General features: G+C 40.5%; 1 protein-coding gene across 4 annotated transcripts in view; it reads right to left on the bottom strand.

Annotated features, from left to right (window-relative positions):
- The window catches only part of BMAL1 (basic helix-loop-helix ARNT like 1), a 52,153-nt gene that overhangs the window by 25,431 nt on the left and 6,592 nt on the right, over window positions 1-20,130 (bottom strand). For 2 of the 4 annotated variants that reach the window (XM_083725183.1, XM_083725184.1), the window contains exons 2-3: window positions 1,433-1,566; window positions 32-198 (exon numbers count right to left, since the gene is read on the bottom strand). Coding sequence is in view for 1 of the 4 variants with exons in the window: in XM_083725182.1 (XP_083581308.1) it covers window positions 51-190 (140 nt within the window). In the remaining 3 variants the exon portion in view is untranslated. Of the gene's footprint in view, window positions 1-31; window positions 199-1,432; window positions 1,567-1,695; window positions 2,903-20,130 lie in introns of those variants that run through there. The other 2 variants (XM_083725185.1, XM_083725182.1) reach the window with 2 other exon arrangements.

A 20,130-nucleotide genomic window follows, 5' to 3' on the forward strand; every position in this document is an offset into this window, starting at 1 on the left:
TTGAACAACAGGCACAGCTGAAAGGTTATACTAATAGGAAATGCACTTACTGATAATCAGTAGAACTGCCTTTCCTTTTCCTATTACAATCCATTCCTGAAGAGTTAAGAGAACTAGAGATTAGGTCAGTGGGGCCTGGTGACATAAAATCACTGATTGTAGAAGAAATGTCCATCCTTTGGTCAGCCATTGGATTGTCTAGAATTACCACAAAAAGAAGAAGAAAAGAAGCACAGGAAATTGGTTTACCAAATGGCTACACCACAAGAATAGTTAATGGGTTCATATAGCCCCTGCTATCCCTAAGAGTTAACATCATTACAATAATTTCTCACAACAATGATATTAAGTATAATAAGAAATCTTTTCCCCTATTCTACTGGAAGGAATAGATAAGAAATGCCATTCAGTATCAGAAATAATGTCCCAGTGCTCCTGAAAAGCTCGCAAGAGAGGTAAGATGGAGCAGTGGCGTAGCGTGGGTTGTCAGCACCCGGGGCAAGGCAAGTAATTTGCACCCCCTAACCCGTGGATTTGCGCCCCCTAACCCTAACCCCCAGATGTTGCACCCGGTGCGGCCGGCCCCCCCTGCACCCCCCACGCTACGCCACTGAGATGGAGACAGCCATTTTGTTTGTTCCCATGAGGTGGCAGTCAAAAGTACATGGGGTTCTGAACCTGGGTGTTCTATGAAGACTAATCACCATAATCCTTTGAGATTTTTTACAGTCTGTTTTTAAAGTCATCATGCCAAGATCACCTAAGTAGTCTACTGCTGAACAGAGCCGTTATGCCCAGGTCCACGTCTTGCCACTGGGACCATGGCTGAAGCCTACAATTTCAATTCGAGTCAAGAGAAAGGTGACTCTGGTAACAGTTTTGCTATGCTTTTTTTAGTCTTCAAAGTGCTACAGTACTCTTTGTTAAACTAAAGCTGTAGCCAACAAGATTGCTCTGAAAAGCTAATTGTCATGTAATTTCCTGGTCATTTCTGAATGTATAGCAGCTGGCATTGCATCATGTGCTCATATTCCTAAAACACACCATGGATATCAAGTTCTTGAAATATTATATGAAGCCTAGAATTGATACATTTTAAAAAAGATAAAAAGTGATGGGAATTTATTTGAGAGGATGGCAAGACATCTGTAAAATACAGGCAAATGATAAAGAGTTGGGAAAAGAGAACGGTAGAAAGCAAACAAATTTCTCCATGGAAAAAGAGCTGCCTAAGGTTCAAGTAACTTAAAAGGGGAAAGAGGTGGGGCAATATAATTAGTTTTCAATTATGGTTTTGCGTAATAAGCATTTTTAGAGTTCTTAAGAGTTCAACAAACAAAGCAGTCCACTCTTATTTCCATCTTTGTGAAATATAGTAAGAGTATATACAAACGCAAGCCAAAAGCACCAAAACCCTGATGGCTGTTCCTACCTGTAGACTTGATTTCTGGAATCTCAGATCCACTCTGGAAGGATGTGCACTCCTGCTGCCAGTGCAAAAGCAGCCAATCACCTTAACCCTCCTTTCATTTCCTCCAGCCTTGTTTCTCAGCAGCTTCCAAATGCCTGGGTTGTAGGAAACAAATCACACTGTCAATTTCCTTTACTACATCACCAGATATATTCTTCTGATGCTTTAAAAAAAATGTTCAAGGTGACAACCAATTAACATTGTTCAGTTCAAAGGGTCCACACCTTAATCTGCTAGGAAACATTCCACTTCTTTATATCAGAATCAGGTGAGAGGGTGGCAGTGGTGAATTGATGCCTCGACTCAGTAATGGCCTGCATGAAGGCTAACATACTGAAGCTCAATCCAGACAAGAGAGAGGTGTGCATAGTTGGCCTTCAGTGGTGACATTCTGTCAACTTTGGATGGGGTTGTATTCCCCATGAAGAAGCAAGTTTGTAGTTTGGAAAAACATTTACGTCAAGCTGATACTGTGGGTGGTCAAAATACCATCCATGAGATATACCAGGTCTGGCACTTTCTAGGCAGATATAGTTACATCAGATTTATCAGAGGTGTCGTAACACCCAGGCTGTAATACTGTAATGCATTACACAGTACATGAGGCTAGCAAAGACAGCTCAGAAATTTCAGTTGGTTCACAGAAGGGGAGGAAATGGCCGTTCTGGACAATTAACAGCATCTTTTAAAAAATCTGCACTGCACTAATTTAAGGTGTTGAGTTTAACCTTTTAATCCCTAAATGGCTTGAGGCCCTTTTGTCCCATAGGAACCCACCCAAAATGACCCCTCCTGCAAATACCCCTTGCCAGAAAGGGGAAAAGGCTTTTTTGTTTGTATGTGATGTCAGCCTGGAATGCTCTTCCCACAATAGATGAGGGCAACGCTTACATCATTTGAACACAATCAAGCCCATTCTGTTCTTCAAGTCTTTGCCCACCTCCCCAAACCTGCTGCCCTCCAAACGTTTTGAACCACAACACTCATCACCCCCAACCACTGGTCATGCTGGCTAGAACTGATGGGAGCTGTAGCCCAGAACATCTGGAGTGCAATAGTGGTTTAAGTGTTTTTTAAAGATTTGAGAGAGCTTTCTGTTTATTGAGTATTGCTGCTGCAATAGATGAATTTTAAGTGAGTTTTATGGACTCTGTTTTAAGCTTTATAAACTTTGCTCATTTATTGGTTTTGCTTGCTGCCTGATATTATGTTTATCATAGTTCTGTTTCTGCTTATATATTGTTTCAACAGAAAAGCATATACAGTGGTACCTCAGGTTAAATACTTAATCCGTTCCAGAGGTCCGTTCTTAACCTGAAACTGTTCTTAACCTGAAGCACCACTTTAGGTAATGGGGCCTCCTGCTGCTGCTGCGCCGCCGGAACACAATTTCTGTTCTCATCCTAAAGCAAAGTTCTTAACCCGAGGTACTATTTCTGGGTTAGCGGAGTCTGTAACCTGAAGCGTATGTAACCTGAAGCGTATGTAACCTGAGATACCACTGTATTTTAAACAGATACAAACATACATAGTAGCCAGGAATACAGACACATAAGCATGTCTGTCATTACGCAGCCCCAAATGCTGCCTCTCTTTACACCAAATAAAGATGAATGAAATAATCAGTTAAACCAAGAGACCATAAACAAAATCCACCCCTCACATCCATGCTTCATAGCACTGGATGATGACTATTCATAGTTCAAGGCAAAATCAAACAAAATTAAATGTATCTTCAGGCTGGCGTCTGATTTTATGGCCCAGTCTGAAATTATGTACAAGGATGTGTGCTCAGATACACAAACTCCCCACCCCCATTAATTTCAACAAATGGAACAGCTCCATGCACACAAAGGAAGGCCATGCAGAGCTACTGTGAATGAGGAACTCACTCGTGCAGCCTTGCAACTATATTGGCAAAACCTTTTGCTAACTCACAAGTCTCAGCATGCCTGTGCCAGGCACTTTCAACAGCCTGAACAAGTACCAACCCTTTCCCAACTTAGAAAAGTTTCTCAGCCGGGTTACTTCCTTGGTGGAGACTCTTATAGATAGGTGACTGGGCAACTGCCAGGCCCCTAACCTATATATGTACAGAAGCTCTCCTGTGTGGACTGGAACATAATTGAGGGTCAATACTGAAATGAAGCCCCTGGAAATGGGGGGGAGGGCACACACACAGCCAAACATTAGATTGAGGCACTTTCCACGAATGGAAACCCTGCTTATAGAAGGCTTCTCAGCCCCATTTTGGGAACCTCCTTTTCCCTCAGCCCCTCATCCCATTCAACAACATTTCCTGACCTCCAGGAAAGATGGAGTTGGGAAGCTTAATTCCTTCAGCCCATCTCTGTGCACTTTACTCTGTATCCAACCCAACAAAGTGTACTATGCAAACCACCTGTGGTTCAATATTTACATGTTCACAAAACACAATTTTTTCAATAACTTCTAATTAAAATGTAATTTTACTACTTAGCCTCCTGCTCTCAGTGTTAGCATTGCTTTTTGTATGTTGCCTTACATAATTTCTAAAACTTTTTTAATTGTTAGATTTTCATATTCTAGAGTAAGACTGATATGCAGCCAAGAAAAACACATTGTATGCTTATTTGCACAAGAATGTATATCTCCACCCTTTTAATATTTACTCATAATTCAGGCTGGTTAAAAACCATTAAAATAGCTCCTTTGTAATAAAATATTAGAAGCAAACAGTTTAAGACACAATTTAACAGTTTAAGAACAGACAAGAATAATGAGGTAAAATGACATCTACTAATTAAGGTAAAAGTTTGCTGGAAGAAAAAAGCATTTACCAACCAGTGGAAAGTGGCAAAAGGCCCAAATGAGCTTCACAGGGCAAGGACTTCTATAATTTGGATGTGAAAAAGATTTCTCTTGTTGTAGCCAACTGTAGTATAGAAAAATTCATAAACCTACTTTCTGTAGCCCATCAGCTGGAGCGCTCCTTCCTGAGCCTTACTGAAACCTTTCTGAAATTATGTTGCTCCTGAGCAAGAAGAGTTGTCTCTGCAAGGCAAGGCAAGGTAGAGGTGCCTATATGTTTTGAAGAGTTGGTGGTCTCTCCAAAGCTGAGGGGACTTTCACTTCATTTAGTGTTAAAATGAACTAAAATAAAATGACTGCCAGGTCATTAGGAGTCTTGACAGCTGGTACAAAATAACCTCTTAGGTTAGCCACCTCTGGATTAAATTAACATGGCAGCCCTAATGATTTACAGGGCAATCCTGACCATGTCAACTTGGAAGTAAGTCCTATTGAATTCAGTGAGGCTTATGGCTGTACTCTTGGTATAAGTAAGAAACAGGAAGATGTTTACACTATCAAGATGAAAGGCTAGGAAGCCTAACATAACTAAAGTACGAGAATCATGTAAAATATTAAGTAGATATGCTACAGTTATCTCCCACTTGGACTACTATTTTAATTTTAATTAATTGTCCGTTTTTATGTTCTTATGTTCTTTGTATATTGCGTTAGTTTTATGATGTTAGCCATCCTGAGCCCGGCTCCGGCCAGGGAGGGCTGGGTACAAATAATTTATTATTATTATTATTATTATTATTATTATTATTATTATTATCATCATCATCATCATCATCATCATCATTACTGCAACATGCTCTATGCAGGGCTACCTTTGACGGTGACTCAGACATTACAACTAATCCAGAATGGGCTGCCAGACTGGTGACTGGGAGCAGGCTCCGGGACCATATAACACAAGTCCAGAAATATCTACATTGGCTCCCAGTACGTTTCTAAGCACAATTCAAAGTGTTGGTGCTGGCCTTTAAAGCCCTAAGTGGTCACAGCCCTGTATACCTGAAGAAGCATCTCTACCCCCATCGTTCAGCCCAGACACTGAGATCCAACTCCGAGGACCTTCTGGCAGTTACCTCATTGTGAGAAGTGAGGTTACAGGGAACCAGGCAGAGAATCTGTTTAGTGGTCACGTCCACCCTGTGGAACACCCTCCCGTCAGATGTCAAGGAAATAAACAACAATCTGACTTTTGGAAGACATCTGAAGGCAGCCTTGTATAGGGATTTTTTTAATGTGTGATGGTTTACTATGGTTTATTAATTTGCTGGGGTGGACTTATTAATGGGTCAGATGAGTGGCTTATTTGTAAATTTAACAACAATAACAAATTTCCAACAAAGCCAGCGGGACATGTATTGAAAGCCACTATATTTTTCAATACATATCTGGGATGTCTTCTAACTCTACTTTCTTTAACACCCCCTCTGCACTGCTTCCCTCACACTAGCCATGTGCTAAAATCAATAACCATTATAAAATCCACTACACTGAGGTTGCTTTTAAAAAAATACTCTGTCATTAGTAACCTCTGGTATAATACTTGTTAACTGCCAGGCAGCAGCTACTCATTTTATTGCAATGTAATGAGAGAGAACACTGACAATAGCTCTTTCCTCTTGTTTCTCAAGGCACTGCACAAAACAGCTCACAAACAAGGCAACCCTGCCCTGCTGTAACATACTCTGAACACCCACAGTCCCAAACACAGCCAAGTTCTTCATATTGTGACCCCAAGCCTGTTGCCAAGATACTTCAAGGATTTATTTGAAAGAATGCCATCTAGGCCACTTCCTGATTAGAGTCCTGGTAGAAGAGAACCAAGACATGCTCTCGATGGATCGCATTCTGCCGCTGCTGCAACTCTCCCTCTGTTATTTTATCTTAAAACATTTTCTCAGAGAGATACTGAATAGAAATCAGGGATCAAGTCACAGACTCTGCCTGCATTTGGATTCAGGGCTTCTGCCCATCGTCACATGATTGATTTAATCACGCAGCAAATCAGATCATGAGCACATAAACACCTCAATGAGCAAATCAAGGTCAGAGCAAAAAAAAAAAAAGTAGGTCAACTTAAAAAGTCTGCTGAGGCACCCATCTGGGAGGTGAGACCTCAGCACGCAAGCGCTGCCAGCTCCAACACTGCCTACAGGAAAAATTACTGTCACCATAAAACAATGCTTGTTTCTTTCCAACGAGACATCACTCCTCACTTGCTGAATCACAAGTGCACCACACCACGAAGGCATTCTTTTTCAATTACCAACAATGTCTGCACTGCACTTCTTTTAGCAAAAGAAATATGACGATGAAAGTTGTGCCTGCTTTCATTATGCACCCCAAAATGACAAAAGTATACAAGGCAGACTTCCCAACAAATAACTCTGCATGTGTTTTGTGAAAGGAAAATTATGGAAAATGTAAGAGTAGCCCTGCAGGATGAAAACAAAGGTACATCTAGACTGGCACTCTTTTTCCCAAAGGGGAGAAGCACATGCCTCCAGGAGCCTACAAGCAGGAATCTCACTCTCCAGAAACTAGCTTTCAGCTGCAAAAAGTCTCCGACCATGGATGTTTGATCCAAGGGGTCAGCAAACTTTTTCAGCAGGGGACCAGTCCACTGTCCCTCAGATCTTGTGGGGGGCTGGACTATATCGGGAGGGTGGATGAACGAATTCCTGTGCCCAACAAATAACCCAGAGATGCATTTTAAATAAAAGCACACATTCTACTCATGTAAAAACACTGGCAGGTCCCACAAATAACCCAGAGATGCATTTTAAATAAAAGGGCACATTCTACTCATGTAAAAACACGCAGATTCCCAGACCATCCGCGGGCCAGATTGAGAAGGCAATTGGGCCGCATCTGGCCCCCGGGCCTTAGTTTGCCTACCCATGCATTAAGGCATCATGACTAATAGCCATTTCATTACAGCCTCATATGCAAACCTGTTTTCAAAAACACTTCTCTGAAATGAATGCTTAAAGGGTTTTTCAAACAAACAGTAAAACTGAAGGGGGAAAGATTGAGGGAAGTGAGTACTTGGGCAAGTGAAAAGGCTAGGAAGAGGAAGTGAGAAAAGGAAGAGGTTGGTGGGAAGAGGAGGCAGAAGAGACAGAAGAAAACAGAGCAGTAATTCCCAACCTTTAGAATGAGAGCCCCCTTTTAACCTAAACTTTATTGCCACTAATGTAAAATATTCCTGCACACAGGACTATCAGTTGTATAGTTCAATGAAATCCGTAATCCCTGTAAGTAAAGCTATTTCAATATACAATTAATCTGATTCTATTGTATTTATATTTCATATCTGTATTTATATTTCCTTTTTTATAAGCCAGCAGGCATTGGCAGCAAATGCTACTTAGAACAACAGACCCAAAAAGTCTGCCTTCCCAAATATCTTAAACCAGAAAATGGCCAGAACTCACACCCCACACCCAAGAATTAGGCAACACCAATCCACATAATTTATCCCAATAAAGCACATGAAATAACGTCAAAACTAAGAAACCGTAATGTAATCAGAAATTAGGAAGCAAAAAGTCTGCCATTGGTCCATAATACAAATCCCATTAAAATTAAAAGGAGAGCACAGTGAGACTTGTAAAGGCTTTGATAAATTTCCCCCGCTCCCATTTGAACCTCCAGAGGCACAAACAGGAGACAAGGCTGTTTTAAAGCCCTTTGCAAAGGTGCTTTTTGAAGCAACTTCTCTCCCACTTTTAAACATACTGCAGCTTGTTCAAAGGAGAGAGGAGGCTGTTTCAATTAATGTTTTTGCTTTAAGTGAGCGGGCAAAGGGACAACACCTTTTCTGACGCCTTGGAATGGGATAGACCCCAAGTTGGCTCCACAAGTTAGTGTCTGTCAGCATCTATATTAAGTTGAAGACCATTATGGATGTTTCACCATGTATTTTGTCCAGATAGATATGTAGTTGATTTCATTATACAACCATATATGACCCTCTCATAGACTTCTCAATTAATCAATCAAGCTTGGACATGGATTTGTCCATCCATGGTGGGCTGCTAGGTGAGTAGGATCGAGCTGGCTTACAAGTTGGTGAATGTACCCTTATCACTGGAGGGTGGTACATATGATTCCTTCCCAATGCCTCCCAACATGTAATGGGTTTGGTTTTTTTAAAAAAAGGATGCTAAGACTGCCCCTCCCAGAATGAAGCATGTCTAAGCCCACCAAAAAGACATTATAAAATTCTGAGATACGGAATGTTAAAATGACTTCTCTCAGTAGGTAGCTAGAACTTGGCTCATGGCTCACCAAAATAATAAAGTATCCCCCCCCCCCAAATAAACAATAGGAAATGTTAATGAATGAAAGGCCTGCAATTACATAAAATATATACACATTGAGGTTGAATACACATTTTCATAGTGTACTGAACTTCACTCAAAGCTCTGACATCTTTCCATAGCAGCTGAGTTACCGCCTTGCATTCTGGCCATGTTAAACCTGACCTACCTATAGGTTTGGAAAGATATGAACAAGTCCAAGGGGATGGTTAAGAAACACAGTCAAGGAATTATAAACACAATAAAGGTTCAAAAAGGAGTAAGTGCTCTTTTTTATCCAACTGGCCACAAATCACAACCTCATACATTGTTGCAAGTAGTGGAAGCAAATCTTTAAGCAGCTACAGTATCAGATAATTCACAGTTCTAGACATCCATTCTGATTTTTAGTGCAGCTCTGAGCTTTGTGGCTAGCAACAATCTGTTTTAGTACTTCAAGAGCAATACTAGCACCTGCACTGCTTCTACCTTAGGCTACCAAATCAAAAGCTCGTAAAAGCCAAACAAACCTCCCAAGGCAAAGAGTTCCACATTCTTGATGGTATGACATAAGAGATTCTTGCACATCCCTGCCAATTGTACCTCAGCAGGTGATGGGACATGCAGAAAGACTTCACCAAATGTTCTTACTAACCAGCTCATTACATTTTTTTATTTGCCTGCATGCCTATACAAAGTTCCATTAGCCATTGGCATTAGCCATCGGCAACTATTTTCTATGTTTGTTTTCAGCCTCGCCCGCCCTCAAAATGGCATATTTCATCACACAGGGACACAAACATATGAACCACACACACTTCATGTAATTGTGAAAATACTTGTGGCAACTGTATCATATTAAAAGACCCAGATTTAATGGAGCAACAAAACAAATTTAGAGAACATAAACATCTGTGTTCTGATTTACAATATTTATTAGAGAATTTACTAGAAAATTGTTTTTTGCAAAGGTCCCAATTTACTATACATTTTTCCTTAATTGTAGTAAAAATCTATAACCCTACATTTCATGTTTGCTTATTCTGTATATTTGTTTCTCACGCTATCCAAAAACTGCAGGATTGATTATAAAAGAAACAAGATTCTATAAGACACTTAATCACATTGAGTTGTTACACTGAACCATGGTTCAGTGAGACATGATCAAAACTAGCCTCCTCCCAGACTCATTAAAAGGGGGAGGATTTTGAAAGCTTTTACTCCCACTTTCCCTTAACATGCACTGTATCCAAACCAGGGGAAGTGGTTCGAGTTTTACAGTTAAGTGTTCAACCAAACCAACCTCCTGGCCCATGGTTTGACATTAGCTTGTATAATGCCTTCCCATATCATTTATGCATTTTGGTAAGGATTATTCACAGAGGTACCCTGTGAGAAAAAGATGCACCTCAAGCTTTACAAAAACAGTATTTCAAGCTGCATAACAATCACTGTAAAGGCAGGACCGCCATGATGCTTTTGGTACATTTTAAAGGGATGCATGCAGTGTGATCCAGGCATGTATAATCAGAGGAAATTTTCATTTAGTCTTACTCACTAGCATAGGTGCTAAGGATTGCACTTTGACTTTTCCTGCGTATGTAAACAACACCCTAAGCCAAAAACCTTGGAAAAGGTCTCGTTCTAATCTACAGTTATAAATTATGGACCTTGTGAACATCAAATAGAGCTTCCTATTCACCTAGGGGAAGATATTCTGAAATCTAAGTTTTAAACATAAACCATTACTGTACATCTGGCCAGCCATCCTTCACCAACCTTGTGCCTTCCAGATGTCTAGAACTATAAGTTCCACCAGCGCCAGCCTGCTTGGCTCTACTGAATAGGTCTGATGGGAGCTGTAGTTCAAAACATCACATGGGGCACCAGGTTGGCAAAAGCAGCATTGACTCCCACAATTTTTTTTACACCACACATAATAACAGGATAGACATACACATATTTCTGTGTTCAGCATTTCACATTACTTGTCAGTTACCAAAACAAACTGCATTTCCTGAAGAATCTGAATTGGTGACCTGCCACAGTCACTTATCCTAAAACATGTGCTTTATGCACAACATTATTTAGAGAAATCACTGGAATAAAGAACATAAATCCTTGAACTAAGCCTGTCCACCATTGTTCAATTAATAGAATGTCCCCCAAGGGATCACGTATGCAACTTTATAGGACTATATTTACTATGTCTACTAGGAACAGAAACCACTGGTTCCAACAGGGCTTAATGCCAAGCAAGTATGCTTTGGATTACAACCATGCATCAGGTATAAAGCATGCTTAAGATTGCAGCCTTAGAATGACATGAGGCCTATGCCAGAAAAGAGACACTCTGGGCAAAAGCAGATAAGAGTTCAACAAATGCTGGATTTACTGCTGGGGTGGGAACCTTTTAGGACCAAAGGCTGCGTTCCCTTCTGGGCAATCTTCCAGGGTTGCATGCCAGTGGTGGACAGTGACAGAGTGGGTGGAGTAATTAATAGACATTTGACCTGTGTAAAATACACTGGTTTCTACACATACCTCTTTATACCCTCTACCCAGGCAAACAACAGTCTTTATAATGTTCCAAGTACACATTCCAGCCAGGCACCAACACTCCAGGAGGATGAAAATAATGCTGGAAATGGGGTGTAGCATGGGGAGAGTCCCAAAGGCTAGACAGAGAGCCTGAGGTTTCCCACCCTTCTGCAGGCACACACAATTACATGGGCAACCACCTACTGTAGTAGCTGTCTACAGCATAAGGTTCCTTAGATTCTAGATCCTATGCAGAAATGTGAGTAAAAGTCTCTTAATGTGAGCAGTTGCTGTCGGGACACTTCTAAACCTATTGTGGCAAGTCACCACTTGGCAGTGGATATTATTCATGCCATTGCGATGATAAAATAAAAAAAAACACCCTTCAACTTCAGGCAATACCAAAAACAAATTTTCAAGCTTGCTATCTAGATGACCCTACCTCGAATTACAGTGTGTGTTTTTGTTTTTTTTAAAAAATAAGCTATCCATTTTATACACCCTTTACCCAAATAGGTAATTATAATGGAAAATACTGCCCTATACCAAATCAGACAGTTGCATCACCTAATCCAATATGATCTGCTCTGATTGGAAACAGATCTCCAAAGGCAGAGGACTTCCCCTTCGCCTCACTTGCCCCCTTATCCTGGCGATCCCAGGAATTGTACTGTGCAAAGCCTGTGCTCTACCGCTGGCCCTTTCCAAACAGAGGAGTTTCAAACTTCAGGGGCTGCATACAGTATATGTTAATGTTGCAACTTGGCCTGGGTTTCTATGATTTGCAAAATGAAACCTGCACAGATCCATTGGTACTGCCTAAAAATACAGGCACTGTCTTATGGGATCAAGCCATCTAATCTAAAATTTCTTCATCAATGAGCCATCAGATGCCCGTAGGGCTCTCTACATGGGGAGACAGAAAAAGAGAAAGAGAGGGAAATGGGGGGGGGGGAGGAGAAGGACTGGAGCTGCCATCCTAGATCCCAACCTCTCCACTAAGCAAATTAACTAAGGCAAAGATGCACTAGACAATTCAGAAATCAGATTGACAGGCTGCAGCAGAGAATGAGGTTAAATGTAGTTTCCAGATTTTCTTTTTGAAACTAAAGTCTACCCCCGCCCTTATGAAGTTATTAACTACCCTTCACTTACTGAAACATGAGTGCTTACATGAACCAATTTAAAATGCACTATGCCAAGAACATATGGGAACTGACAGTGCTGCTTATGTGGAACAAATGTCACCAAATCAATTATGTGACAAGCAAAATAAAAAATATTACAGATGCGCGTTCTGTGCAAAACAAACAAAAAACTCTAAAAAGTTTAATTCTCCTAGCTGTATAAATTTAGGCTTCAATCCTAAACAGGCTTCCTATGCAGTAAACCCAACTGGATACAAATCAAAGCAACATCTAGATTAGTCCCGCTCAAATCAATGGGAGTAAATTGATTTAATTCCCAGGAGGAAGCAGTGTGTTGAATGTTGTTTTAGGACAACCCTTCAGATGTTTTGGACTACAACTGCCACCATCCCCAGCCAGCATGCCCAATGGTCAGGGACAATGGAAGCTGTAGGCCAACAGGCTGGGAAGGCTGCCTTCTGTTATCTCAAGTCAGTTTGTAACTCAGGCTGCAACCAGTCCATTACTTCAGTGTTTTTCAACCTTTTCTGGGCAAAGGCACACTTATTTCATGAAAAAAATCACGAGGCACACCATCATTAGAAAATGTTAAAAAAATTAATTCTGTGCCTATATTGACTATATATAAAGTAATTCTCTTGAATAGGAATCAAATAAACACAAAGAAAGTATTTTATAATTACTTTATTATGAAATAGTAAGTAAACAGAAATATGAAAAATTATAAAATACTTTATTTTTAAATCTTTCGAATTTTTCAATTTTTCCCACGGCACACCAGGCAACATCTCGCGGCACACTAGTGTGCCGTGGAACAGTGATTGAAAAACACTGCATTACTTGATGCCAAACTGGGTCTTCAGATTGTGAAGTACTTGATAACTTATGAATAACAATTTCTCAGGGATTCTGGACAGAGATCAACTTGCAATCCTTCACCAGAGGATCAGAAGGCAGCACATAACCCATACATATTCAGTGCTGTATCAGTTCCAGGCCATTATCTCAACCTTATTTTTCATGGGTACAAAAAGGAAAATAAAAGTTTGCTACAGACAGAGGGCACAATATGATTGTGTTTGCCAAAATGCAGAAGCAGCTATACCCAAGTCAAACTTGGGTTTATAAGAGTGGAGAGAATAATAAGGGTGATATGAAATATTGGCTGCCCACTTGTATTATGGATCTTCACTTGTGCAGATGAGACTGGCCCTTCTTCTCCTTCCCCCACCATGGATGCCCCTAAAATTTGCTTCAGGAGTTGTCAAAACCTCTGGAGCACATTGAAGGCATGGGGGAAGAAGAGGAAGGGGAAGGTCTGCTAGTGCAATGTTGGATCTTGCCCTAAGAATACAAGCAGGGCTGCAGGTTTAGTGGGCTTTTGTAAGAATCCATGTTTAAATGGTAAGCAATATAGGCTTACCTGCAAATATTAAAAGGAAAAATAATTGTAGACAGTGATATAGGCAGAGCAAACCCACTTTCAGAAACATCTCGGATAATGCCTGAAGATTCCAGAAGGCAAAAGCAAACCATTTTAATGCTAATGATTCAGAATTATTATCCAGCAATAACGATGTTTTTCAATAAAAAAAGGTCTAGCCTAGTATTACCATTAAGTAGAATAAATAACCGCTATGCTGCTGACATCCAGTTCTATTTCTCTGTTATATCTGAATCAGTAGAGGCTATACCTATCCACTGCCTGGATGCAGTGATGGGTTAAGTGAAGGCCAACTATCGAAGAATGAATCCTGGTAAGGTGGAGACTCTGTGGGTGAGCAGTTCCCACATCTGGGAGGTGAGGAGTTTACCAGCACTGAATGAAGTTGCTCTCTCCTGAAGAAACAGGTACATAGTTTGGAAGTGATCCTAGATTCATCTGTCCCTGGAGGCCCAGGTAACCCCTGTGGCAAGAGGAGCCTATTATTAACTTAGCTTGTGTCAGGGAACTGCCATCGGAAGGACAGGTGGTGGACAGGCTCCAGGAGAATAGGAGAGACTCTGCAGCAGAAGAAGGAACCAGCAGGGGGAGTGCAGGAGTTACAGCGGAGGGGAGGCTCTGGGATACTTCTAGTGAGAATAGTGAAGAGGGAACAAGACCCCCCTTAGGAACTCCCACCCTGCGCCGGAAAATGTCACGCAGAGAGTCACAAAGGCGCATGTCCGTCAAACAGCTTTTATGTTGGCGTAAGTTCCGTAGACGCCCACTGTCAGATTCTACCAGCGACTGACGGAGCCATGCTTTGGGGGCTCCGTTAGTGCCTCGGTTTGGATGACCAGCCAAACCCCAGAGGGATCAAGCTTTTACGCACAAGCAGCTCATTATCCCATCACAGCTTGGTATGCCAACTACGCCCTTTCCTGGAAAGGGAAAGCTAGACCACCATGATCCTTGCATTGATAACCTTGTGATGGGACTACTGAATTGTGCTCTGTGTGGGGCTTCCCTCAAGACTAGTTTAAAAGCTGCAGCCAGGTTGCTGAGTGGAGCACCTGGACACATAAATATTAAAGCTGCACTGAGGGATAGAACAGCTACTAGCCATGTTCCAAGATATTGCTACTAACATATAAAGCTCTAAACAGCTTGGGACCAAGTAACCTGACCGGCTGCCCTATATATAGACCTGTAATCACTTATATCACCTAGGGAAATTATACCCTACAGACTACCACAGGGCAGTGACCAGAAAATGGGCATTTTCTGCTCTTGCCCCTGAACTATGGAATGCTCTTCCCCCTGCCATATATTATTTACTTCAAATGTTTTGTGAAGGCATTTTTTTTGCCCAGGCCTTCATTTATACAAAAGGTTGAATTGTGCTATTAAATTCCTGTGTTTACCTGATTCAGTTTTATTATATTGGGGTTTTTTGTTTTGTTTTTATACTGTTTTCATATACCACTTAGGGAACTTTAAAAATATGATGCAGTCTAGAAATGCTTTTAAATCAATCAATCACATCAATATATTAAAAGTACCCAGGACTGGAACCTAAGACTGGTAACCTAAGCACTGATTAGAAAGCAAGTTCCAATGCTATCAATAATCCTCACCCTTCAAGTAAGACTGCAAAATTACTGTATTTTGTGCTCTATAAGACTCATTTTTTTCCTTCCTAAAAAGTAAGGGGAAATGTGTGTGCGTCTTATGGAGCGAATGCAGACTGCGCAGCTATCCCAGAAGCCAGAACAGCAAGAGGGATTGCTGCTTTCGCTGCGTAGCGATCCCTCTTGCTGTTCTGGCTTCTGGGATTCAGAATATTTTTTTTCTTGTTTTCCTCCTCCAAAAACTAGGTGCGTCTTATGGTCTGGTGCGTCTTATAGAGCGAAAAAATATGGTACCTGAGGCTATCACTGAAATCAATAGGATTTTCTTTTCAGTATTCACACACAGGATCAGGCTGTTAATGTGTATACTAGAGTGTGAATAAGCTTCAGTGAGTTGTGAATGGAGTTACAAGATCTTTAGACTAGTATATGCCATTCACAGGCAATATTGTTTGCTGTAGGAGCACCCCACTGGCACCATTCCTACTAGAAATTAACCCAACACACTACAGTGTGGCATCACACCAACATCACAAGCTGTTCCAGCTGACTTGGAAACATCTCTTGGCTGTTGAGTCTCTTAATACCAAACTTCTCAAATAGCAGGAGGCTGAAAAGGTTACCAAGTTCGTGGGTGCCAACTAATACTCATTGCCATCATAGGTGAGAAAAGATGACCTGGAAGTGTCTCCTTTTCCCCCTAAAATGATCTTTCCGGACACAATTAAATCGAATTACACACTGGCTTATTTATAAGAACAAAGCAGGAAGGAGGGATAATTTATCAACAAGTTTTACTGCTCTTCATGTTAGTTGCTTCATGTTTGGAGGACAGCCAAGAGTCTGACAGTGTTAAAAGAGTTCAAAGCTCATTTTAGGTATTACTCGTTGCCCAAAGCAGCGCAAAGGGGATGACGTTCTCCTTCAGGTTTACAGAAAAGGTCACAAACATTTTTGCTCGGCTTTTAGGGATCCAAGGTATCACGTTATTGAGACTCAATTATTGGATATCAAAGGGTTTTCCTTTTCCATTATAAACTGTTTAAGTATAACAAAGTTCCAAAGCGAAGAATACATATATTGAATATTTTTTATTACCAAGTGTATGCTACATTAGTAGTTGGAGAAAATAGAAAACAGGTTAGAAAAATGCAATAGGGACCATACAGAGATTCTCTCACTGAATAAATGAAGGTGCCTTACACCAAACATTTACCAATCCAAGTCCATGTGTCTATGCTGACTAGCTGAAAAGTCTTTAAGGTCTCAAGCACAAGTCTTTTCCATCCCTACAACCAGAGATAAATGCCAGAAATTGTCTCTGTGGTTTTCCACTTGCAACACATGTGCTCAGTCCTGTGCTATACATTCTCCCGTTGTTCTGTGTACACTTAGTAAGAGGTGAAAAATTACTAAGTCAACTCCACTGAACATTGACTTAAGTCAGTTCACAAGCAAGGCAAGTCTTTTTGTTTAACCAGGACACCTTCCCTCTCCAAACAAGTAACCCCAAAAGTGTATCTTAACCTTGAAGAATGATTTGGTAGCCAAACGGCATTTGCCATAACTTCTCTGCAAGTTCATGTGCACCAAGCTAATATGTTGCCAACCTGGGGTGGTCCCCCCCCCCACTTGGTGAGAATGAGATGAAACACAAGCCAGCATCAACTCACATCTTAAGAGAGCTGTGGGGAGAACTGCTGGAACTCATAACAATGTGTGTGTGGTGGGGATGATGAAAAAATGAGCTGCAGGCATTCTGCACAGAAAAAGAAGGTAAACATCAGTGGCAATATAACCACATTAAATATATACCCACACGAATCAATGGAAGGAAATGGAGGAAATTGCTGGATTTTTCCATTTATCTCAGTAGGAGGGTACTTTCCTACCCTTTTGCAGGAAAAAGGATCAAGTCATTGACCTAAGCTGGAAGATGCTTTAAATGTACCTTGTAAAACTATTATGCAGTAGGATAGGCTTACCAGTGACGTTCTGGTAAGGGGAACAAAGGTTGCATCCTTACAATAGCCAATGACATTGTGGTTGTTAGTGGAGCATGGCAGAAGCAGTATTTCCAATCTACATACGTACCCTGTAAAAAGGTAGAAGGTACCTTTCATACCCTCTAAATATCGTTACATAAATATAAGCTCTTAAATTTAATGTTCAATACCTTCCAGAATGTTTGACTCAAAAATTGATAATTTTACAGAACTTGTGGCCACCTAAATTATACAGAAGTAGGTCAAACTTTAAAATTTGAGTACAGAATAAATATTGCCCATATTCTCTATTCAAAGAATTTATTAGAATTACCACAGCATATCTTTATAGGCAATGGGCTTAATTTCTATCAAGTTAGTATGCACTACCAAAAATCTAGATAAGTGTATTCTATTGCTTTCTGCTTTCCAACAAAATCAAAAAGGCAAAAAAATGTAAACTTACTAAATGTGGCTTGTAACACTTTTTTATCACTTACAAGACACAATTGGTTATTTGTTTACCCTGGGAGTTGGTAAAATGCATTGTGAAGTAATATAAATACTATTCTAAAGCACTGACTGTTTCTTCCTCACCTTCTTGATTTGGCCCCTTATCCACATGAAAACTTTCTAGCTCTTTAAATACCGGAAATATACTTATGTACATTTGAGAGGTGCCTTGAATAACATTTCCCATGAAGTTATCAAGAGATCTGCTCCTCTCTGGGACCAAAGGGCCTCACATTCATGGCAATGGTTGGGTCTGTTGTAGAGCACATGGAGTTCAGTGAGGAGGAAGTGGATTGGAAGGCTCAATAAACTCCCTATGAGGATACCAACTCTGTCTCTCTCTGTCTCTGTCTCTCTCTCTCTGTGTGTGTGTATTCAACAACAACTTGTAAGGCACAAGGTCAATTTTACGGACACCTAGTGAAACACACCATTAGGCTTCCAATTCTGTACTTGGTTCAAATAAATATGAGTTTCATGCTTTGGTCTTTACATATCTGGCTCTTCTCACATGGTCTCGAAAGTTGAAAAAATACCATGCAAGGCAGTAACAGGATATATTCCAGTTCTAGAGTGCCCCACACTACAGAACTCTAAGCCTTCCCAAAGCCATTATTTCAAAAAAGACTGTGGCATTTTCTGTTTGGGTTGTCATCTAGAAACTGTGGTTAAGCATGCAGACAGCATGAAGAGTTTTATAAATGCAGCATTTTTAACTGCAGTATTTTTACCTTCTCTACTCTAATTTAAGGGCATCATTTATGGCTATCAATTTGGAGTTTACTACTGGGTAGGTTATCAAACCAAATAAAACAATTTATTTTTAGACTATTACAGCTACATCAAGTAACAGTTTATCTGAAGTATTAGAATTATCCTCTTTCATTGACAACCTAGTTCTGAACACACTTTCTTGGAAGTAATTTCTGTTGGTTTCAATGCATTCAGTAATCTCTTAGGTGATCAATTTACAGCAAAATGTATGTGTGACTAATTTGTTGCATGGGAACTATGCTCAAGGTAATATTTCTGTTTGTGATTTTTTTAGTACTCAAAATATTTTTGTTGCTGGGGAAGTGATCCTCCTCTAAGCAAACACACTCATTGCTACTGTTGAAACATGGTGTTAAAACATGGTGAGCACTCGCTGGACAGGGCCTGTGGCATTAAGTGACAAGACCATAGCTCCTGACCCATATCCATGCTATTTTTGGAAATGCAGACCCTTGGTGGTTGTGTGTTCCTTTCTATGCTGCTAAAGCACTAGGGGGCTGATGCAGCACTAGTTTGTTTCTTTTGTTTAAAGCAGTAACTCCTACCCCCTTTTCCCACCATGCATTTAAAAAATATTAACTCAAATTTGATTTTTACAACAGCCTACACATTTTTACTCATAAATTAAAGTCCCACAAAGTTCAATGGTGCAAGTAAGTGCACATAGAACTACAATTACAGTATTATGTGCATGCTTGATGTGGCCTTCCCATGGTGCAAAGCCAGAACTAGAGCTGTCATCTTGCCTTGTTTACAAATATAAATATTCTGAACAGCAGCAAGGGAATTCCACCAGCCCACATCTATTACATGAACTCAGGATGTCATATTAATGGCACTGCATTGGGACCAATGCAAGTACAACACTAAAGTGAACTTTATAAAATGCTTAGAAATCTCTTAATCCCAAGTGAGGCTACCATTCTAACCATACTTATTCAGATGTAATTACCACTGAAGAACTTCCTTGGACCTCAGTGTGGCTCAATTTAAGTATGGTTAGAATTGCAGCCTCAACAAGTTTCAATGTATCAAGCAGAACTACATATACCCTGTGGGCTTACACATGCATCATACTATATCCAGAACACATAAGCTTTCACAAGTGCATTTAATCTTGTAAGAAATTGATTCTTAGTCCATACATTGCCTCTCTGGTTCTCTTTCATCTAAGGACAAATGGACTGATAATATGCCTCATCTAGGGGTGGACTTTGGTCTTTTAAATTTCAGCAGTGCCCTGTGCATGGTCAAAATTCGGTACCACTCCTTCTCACCTTCCAGTCTGCTTAATTCACTATTTCATAGTAGTGACATCCTATGGCACCCCCTAGGCTTGGTACCCAATGTGGCAGAACCAGTTGTATTGCCCTAAATTCGCCTCTGCCTCATCTGAACAACTTGTAAGCACCTTCCATATCTCTTCTGATTGCTCTAATTGCTGGAATAAGCAATCAGCACAACACAAATGTTGATTCTGATCAAAGTCTGGA

The sequence above is a fragment of the Podarcis gaigeae genome, assembly GCF_964106915.1.
Source record: "Podarcis gaigeae genome assembly, chromosome: 1".
Lineage (NCBI taxonomy): Eukaryota > Metazoa > Chordata > Lepidosauria > Squamata > Lacertidae > Podarcis > Podarcis gaigeae.